Genomic DNA, 7,909 nt, shown 5'->3' with positions numbered 1-7,909 from the left:
CTGGCCTATTGCCTTTTTAAATGTTTTTAAGAGTATAACACAGCAGCACAGTATCTCAGTAGTACTTTTAGGTTTGATTAGTGTACAACTATGCAGTGACTGTATAAAAACTAGCCTGTACCTATTTGAAGATTAACAAAGGTGCTCATTGACAGGGATATCCAGCATGGTCGGTGTGTTGTACGCAGAATACTCTCCTTTTCTTTTTGACTCCGCTACTAATTAAATTCCTCAGAGACTTTTTCTTTTATCAAGAACCAGTGGCAGGTCCGACTTTTTTTTTTTTTACTCATTTTTGAGTCGCCCTATTCGGATGACAAAACGATTCGGTTCCCCTATAGAAAGCATTTGTTTAAGACGGAGTAATTGCCGGAGGGAGCCGGTAGAATATTAATGTGATTTGCTTCCCATCTGAAAGTCAGCTTAAGTAATTTGGAGACATCTTTTCACCTGGAGGGGGGGCTTGGCAGCGCCTCCCAAGAAGGATTCAGACACTGCAGTACACACAAATCCTTCACCACGCTGATGGGTGTAAGTTATTTGTCCTCTAATGGCTGTTCTCAGTCACAGTGTTTGCAAAAGGAATGGAATTAGTGCATGTCAACACAGCCTGACACAGTGAGCTGGAGAGGTGTTAAGTGGGGTCCGGGGACACCTAGGGGTCCTTGATTCCAGGGGGTCCCCAGCAAAAGGAGGAATAGTTTATTCTCACAATGATTTAATTCACTAGAAGTCATCCCAATGAGAGAATGTAAAGGAATGACGATTATAATCCAAGGTTTCACTCTCAACACTATATGATAGTTCTATATCTATATATAGTCTTCCAATATGGATCTCAGGGACGAAATTGAAAAAAATTGATGTCTGTGGGCTAATTTGTGTCTATTTGAAAATGTCTGAGAACGCCTGCCATGGAGGACACATTGTGATATCTTGGTGCAATTTATATTGGAACTACTGACCTTGTAGGCCATTGAAGTGGGTCATTTACAGCCCACACACACACACACACACACACACACACACACACACACACACACACACACACACACACACGCATTGACTGTCTTTACCTTGATTCTTTGCTGATATTTAGTCAACAAAAATACAATTGGGCAGATTCGATTTTGCAATGCAAGCTGCAGTTGTGAGTGACAGAGTTCTTGTCACATATTGAAAAATGAGGAATATATATATATATATATATATATATATATATATATATATATGTATGTATATTATCATTACTTCATTCACAAGTTGCATGGTGGAAGATTGCATCCAGAGAAAATATCTTTCATAGATCAACTGTCTCCAGGATCATTTCTGCACCTCTTGACATTAATAGGCAAAGCTGTGACCTGCGCTGCAAAATAAGATGTGAAACTATCAACATCCTGGTGTTGATGCTGAAAGGTTCTCAGAACAACAGCAGGGTTTCTTTCTGTGGCCGGATACATGGCGGTCCTCCTCAAATAAAGTTTGAAAACTTCTGCGGTTAGCTTCCCATGTGTAAATTTTCCAAGGAAATGCTTTTTGGAAGATTACAAGCCATTGCCTCTCAGCTCTGAAATTTCTATTGCCATGGAAACATATTGACAATGCATGACATTAGACAGCGAACCATTTGTCAGAGTTGGGTGAGGACTCAAATCTCACAAAATGGCAGCTATTCAGGCTGGGATGATGATAACCGAAGATTGTCTCCCATTTAGAGATGGATTGACGTCCAAAACAACATATTGTCTGACAAATGAAGGCAGATCTGCATGTGCATTCAAGGATCTCAAAACTATGAATCCACATTGCAAAGATTTCATTCATCTTCTAGCTTTGGCTGTATTAAGTTCAATGGCCCTCTTGGCAAACCATACAGCTTAGCATGGATGAATTTGTACTTTTAAAAATATAGATATTTTCTAGGTTAGAATAATGATTGATACTGACTATATCGTATGAAAAAGAAAAAAAATTCTATTGATAAAAAACAGTAAGACTTTATTTGCAAGAGTAAAACCTGCATACAATGATCATTACATGATTCATGACACATTTGTGAATTATTTGTGAAACATTTAAAATTGTTTCATTGTCCATTCTCCTACTGCATTGTTCCTACACACTTTGATCCTTAAGTCATATTCATCAGAAAAAAAATCCAGAGGGACAATTAACGTTGAAATATGTTTCTTGCAGAATTGCTTGCAGCTTGTCACCTCCAACTAAAATCTGTTTCACACCAATGTGACAGCCTTTCTTAAGAAATCTTGTGCAATTCAGCGGTTAAAAAAATTCTGCATAACTTAACCAGTTCTGATGTTTGAGTGGCTGATGAAGTTGGTATTTATTTTATTGTCATGCAGTTTTTTTTATGCACAAAAAAAAGGTGTGAAATGGCCTCAAATCTGGTCGTCTGCTCAAAGTTGCTCAATTTTGTACTCTGCTCCAAATGCTTGTGATCTTGTCTGCTCTGTAATTGAAAGATTGGGGGTGAGATCACAACAGAGTTATAACAGCACCAGGCGTCTCTGTGTGGCACTGTAACAGACCAGAATGCTGTTGGGATGTACTTTGACACAAACTATCCTTCTGTGACAAAACAGCATGCCCTGTTTTGAAAATATTTTTAAACTACAACACATTCACCATTAAGTATATTGGCACAGGCTGAGTTGTCTGTCAGCTCCATTTGGTTGGTGGTAGCTCAGATGTGATTTTCAGGTTTCAGGCTTATCTCAGTTTAACATGAATAAGATATGGCGATACACTTTAAAAAGCCAACAAGTAAAAAAAAAAAGCTTTTTTTTGCTTCCAATTTTCCAATATTTTAGCTTTTACAGTAAATAAAGAGATGGTGGTCAGGGTATTGAGAAGCTTTGGAGTTTTGAGTTTGGGCCTATTTCTGATTCTCGGACACACAGTTGGTTTGGAGATTTGGGCTTCACAAAGTAAAAAACTTCACCTACGGATACATCATCTATGGATTTCATATGGAAAGGCTTGATTCTTGCTGCAGTATGGGGCAAGGGCTGATCCAGATTTAAAAAAAAGTGAGGGATGGAGACAGTCCATGTAACACTTTGTAAGTCAGAGGAAGGACTTTAAAATTGATCCGCTGTTTTATGAGGAGTCTGTAATGACACAAGGACAGAAGTGATGTGCTCTGATCTTTAAGTTCTTGTCAATATTCGGGCAGGAGAGTTTGGGATGTCTTGTCGATTTAATGCAGCACTAGTACAACTAGACAAATCCAGTAGAGCAATTGATTCTGGATGTGAAAAATGTGTGAGCCAAACATCCTATATTGACAAGAAGCTTTTCATTTTGTGTTAAGGGAAAAAGTGGCCGCTTTGGAGATTTTTTCCAGATGTTTTCCTGAGCTTTGAGGAAAATATAAAGGGACTAAATAATACATAATCAAGGGACTATATAATAATCTAATTTCAGGATGATATGAATGAATTTAAAGTAAATCTTTTGAACTAAGAACAATCATTTCTGTTTTGTCTGCATGAGAAAGGGTTATTTGCTATCCAGTCACTGAGACAGGCATTGTGACAGACATCTGAGGTCTTGCTGACAGGCAGAGTTGTGTGTCGTGTGTGTCAACGTAAAGACTGATACTGTCACTACAGATGATGTCACCCATCAGAGGCATATAAAGAGTGAAGGGCCCATCGCTGACCCCTGCGGAACACCATAGGACCATGGATCTGTCTGTCAGGAGTGATTCAAACCATACCTGACTGAACATGTATTTGATTTCCAAGCCTGTGCAGTAGGCTACAATTTGATGATTCACTGTATCAAAAGCAGCGGTTAAATCATGAGGGTGGGTAGGGAGTTCTTATAGAACTTAATTAAAACCGTACACAAGGGCTGCCAACAGTCTTCTTTGGATTCTAGATATTGATCTTGACGCGAGGAATTGGCAATCGGAACTATCCACTGTCTGTACGCTGTGCGCGCTCTTTCTGTTCAGAAGTCATGTCATGAACACAGCGAATTAATGAATGTATGGGCGAACCCGAAGTTATGGTAAGGGAAATTTGAGGAATGTAAACCGTGAACAAATTACGCGGGGGCAGTTAATTAGAAGTTCTGCCACATGCACGTGCGTAAAGTGGAACTGTGCGCACTACGCAGCACATCACCGCGGGGAACAGCCGTCCGTGAGACGCGTTATTTGGAGTCGGAGCGAGGGCTATGGACGATTTATCGACAAGAGCAAACAGTATTGCCTCGCATCTCTCAGACTGGAACCACCTGCCCTCAACCATTTCATACTTTTGTCTCGTTCAAGAGCCTGAAATAAAATGTAAGTGAAAATGAGACGCATAGACAACAGTCGGTGATCACTCTCTTCCCCTCTCTTATCTGCATTTGAAGATTTAGACTTAATAAGGATTCTTATTGTCGATGTCTCACTCGGATATGGCATATTGCTGGATCCAATAAGAGAATTTCACAGCGTCAGACGCGTCTGCGGTGGGGGAGACCAGTGGAGGGACGCGGAAACTTGGTGCGGAGACGGTCTCTCTCTTTTTTTTTGTAAAAAAAATGGTGCTGCTACTGTTGTTAGAGAAAGCCATGGTTAACTCCCTCATACTGGTGCTCGGCTGGACTGTGATCTGTGAGGTCGTGAAAGCTCAGAATGACACGGAGCCGATTGTCCTGGAGGGCAAATGTCTTGTGGTTTGCGACTCCAACCCGACCACGGACTGGAAGGGCTCGTCCTCTCCGCTCGGCATCTCGGTGCGCGCTGCCAACTCCAAGGTGGCTTTCTCTGCAGTCCGGAGCAACAACCATGAACCATCGGAGATGAGCAACAAAACAAGAATCATCTACTTCGACCAAGTAAGAGAATTGTATTGAACATTAATATCAATCAGCAAATGTCCCAAAGTTGGTATAATTTAGCTTTAACAGCAGTTTGCAGGTAAGGTTGGCGTTCATTCGTCCTATGTGATGCGGAAACTGCAACAATTTATAATTTACCATTCTACTGGATTTTAGCTCTTTATTTATTTATTTTTAATTGTGCCCTTCCTCTAGTTCTGTTTTGAGGCCTGATGCAGAACATTAAAGTGGCATTGCAGTTGTAAGTGCAGCTGTTTGTTGCCCTGCACCAGAGTTTAGTTTGAAGAAGGTTGGAAGAGGTTTGGAAGTGACTGGATTATCTTTGAGGGCCGGGCATCCTGCAGAGCCCGCACACACACTCACACACTAACCTTAACATACCCCACTTTTGTCGCCCACACACATACACACACACACACACACACACACACACACACACACACACACACACACACACACACACACGCACACGCACGTTTCATTTGTCATGCAATAATGGACAGTCAAGGGTATTTGCAATACTACTGAACTCATCCCCTGCCCTCTCACTCAGGCTGTATTGGTAGATCACCTCTAGTTTGCATTTCATTGCTGCTGTTGTGTACAGTGCGTTATAATACTGCTATGAAAAGAAAATATGAAAACAAAGCCTGCTTGTCAAAGGTCACAGCAGAGCCTACAAGGATGCCGTGACTTTTTACAGGTGGAATTCAAGTGTTTCAGATTCTGCGAGTACTGAGAAGAGCTTTTACTATCTCCTTGACCCAGTGAAGTTCATTTCTGTATCCAATATCATTATCATTATACTGTTACACTATACGACACTAAAACTCCTTTCAGTGACGCTCATGAGACATAGTAAATGCTATATATTTTGTGAATGAGATATTTAGGGTGAGTAATGTTTAACATGAATCAAGAGAAGAAATATTAATTGATTTATTCATCAAATCTATTGACATATTACAGTAGGTCATTCTGATCTACTGCATCAGTAGAAGGGGATTTAAAGCAATAAGCTGTTTGTTCTTTACAGGCAGCAGAGCTGGCAGCACTCTTTCTATCACAACATGGCTTACTGACAGTGCAGAGGATGGGATCATTTTCTTCATTGTTTTGCCCCAAACTTTGAATTTAAGTCTAACAATGGACTGGATTTAATTTCTCATCTCATTTTTATTAACAAGCATCGTTTTCTTTGGGTGGAACAGAAAGTTAAATCGCTCAAGCTCTTGGGTTGCAGGGTTTTGCCAATGGCAAATGCTGGTTTAGGTCCACTGAGAAGAAATGAGTCAAGGTTCAGTTGAATGTTTTTTGAAGTATGTCACCCTCAGTTTGTGTCTCACAGGGGGAGCCCAGTAGCCAAAATAGTGAATACTGTATGCATGGCTGATTTCTTATTTACATATTTCATCCCAAAGCCCTATTGAAGTTATAGCCTTTGTTAAAGTGGTGGCTACCTTTCATGAATGTAAATAGGGTAAATGACTGTCAAAATGTGTCATTTTTGTTCTTCTTTTCTTATAGGTCCTTGTGAACATAGGAAACTACTTCACATTTGAATCCGTTTTTTTGTCACCAAGAAAAGGAATCTACAGTTTTAACTTTCACGTCATTAAAGTGTACCAGAGCCAAACCATACAGGTATCATTTTGTCTATTTCTCACAGCCATACAGTTGACTCAGTAAGCATATTTTGGTACCTTACTAATTGGCTTATTGATGAAAACAGTCGCGAGTGGGGCTCTTTAAAGTGACCCCACCCCTCACACTGCATCACTTCTTCTTGCCTCTGCTCGCACAAGAATGAGAATAAATGCTTTAAGCATTTTAGAATAGGCAGACCAATCTGAGACGCCTTTCCCTTTCACTTTACATAGTCCTAAAAAAGGAATAATTATTAGCTGTAGGGATAATTTGACACTATTTTATGTGCATGGAAGATAAAGTTTAGATGTCATAGCAGATAAGAAGTAGAATCTGCTGTGTGGATTTAAAATATACCCACTAAATTTCCCATCTATTCCTTTTCCCTTGTCTTTGCTAATTGTTATTTCTGTTGGCTTGTCTAGGTGAACTTGATGTTGAATGGGAAACCAGTCATCTCTGCCTTTGCGGGCGACAAAGATGTGACTCGTGAGGCGGCCACCAATGGAGTTCTGCTCTATCTAGAAAAAGAGGACAAAGTCTACCTAAAACTGGAGAAGGGAAACCTAGTTGGTGGATGGCAATACTCAACATTTTCTGGTTTTCTTGTTTTCCCTCTGTAAAAAAAAAAAGAAAAAGAAAAAAAAAAGAAGAAGATTATGTGCTTACTGACTTTTTCACAATGTGTTGTCACTGTATAATCAAAACATTGCTGCATCAGTTGGATCTTGCCAAATGATTGGGAAAGGTGGATGGCGATGGATCACAACAGAGTGAGGAAATAAGACTTTGGAAAATGTTCACATTCTCTGGAAATGCTGAGTCCCCTCCCAGATGAAAAAGACTTGAAGTGTTCCCTATCGCTGTGTTCCTGTCACTCAAGCAGTCTCGGAGAGGAACGCTTAAACATCCCAAAAGTACTTTTTTTTTTTTCAAATGCCGACTTCTCGGAATATGTTTAGCATACTGATAGCAGCTTTTCACGACAACTGTTGCATTCGAGTACATGTGCCCTTTGGGTGTATCTATCCTTGTGTAACTTGAGTGGCGTCTCATCACCAAAGTTTTCACATAGCTGAAGAAGTGTCTTTTTTCGGGAGCTAATCATTCCGGGCCAAGCGTTGGTCAAACTCAGATAGACTCCCAGTCAACTGAGAGTGATGATAGTGACCAAGTTTAGTGATAACCAAAAACCATTGCAATGAAACTAGGTGGATGGAACTGACTCAGTTGACTCTGATATATGGTAACGTTGGGAAAGTTGGTGGCAGATTTCATCATGATTCCTAGAATTGAAGCCCACTGCTAGCCCACTGCAAAAAATCTTAACAAGTCATTTAGGCTACGTTCAGACTGCAGGCAAAAGTGGCCCAAATCTGATTTTTTTTTGCTCATATGT

The 7,909-nt window shown here is 40.2% G+C and overlaps 1 protein-coding gene across 2 annotated transcripts; it reads left to right on the top strand.

Annotated features, from left to right (window-relative positions):
• Positions 1-79: 79 nt before the first annotated feature.
• cbln4 (cerebellin 4 precursor) lies at positions 80-7,133 on the top strand. 2 transcript variants are annotated; one of them, XM_071541911.1, is made up of 4 exons: positions 80-95; positions 4,586-4,860; positions 6,391-6,507; positions 6,936-7,133. In XM_071541911.1, the coding sequence occupies exons 2-4, from the start codon at positions 4,594-4,596 to the stop codon at positions 7,131-7,133; spliced, it is 582 nt and encodes a 193-aa protein (XP_071398012.1). In that variant the 5' UTR covers positions 80-95; positions 4,586-4,593. The 2 variants fall into 2 exon arrangements, with proteins under 2 accessions (XP_071398012.1, XP_071398011.1); XM_071541910.1 differs by lacking the exon at positions 80-95 and having other exon boundaries at positions 4,564-4,860.
• The last annotated feature ends 776 nt before the right edge of the window (positions 7,134-7,909 follow it).

The sequence above is a fragment of the Centroberyx affinis genome, unplaced genomic scaffold, assembly GCF_046629955.1.
Source record: "Centroberyx affinis isolate AG114_WGS23_722 - 3 ecotype Tasmania unplaced genomic scaffold, CSIRO-AGI_Caff_v1 ptg003969l_1, whole genome shotgun sequence".
In the NCBI taxonomy this organism is placed as follows: Eukaryota; Metazoa; Chordata; class Actinopteri; order Beryciformes; family Berycidae; genus Centroberyx; species Centroberyx affinis.
The sequence above is the reverse complement of the archived record's forward strand: the minus strand, read 5'-3'. Positions and strand labels throughout refer to the sequence as shown.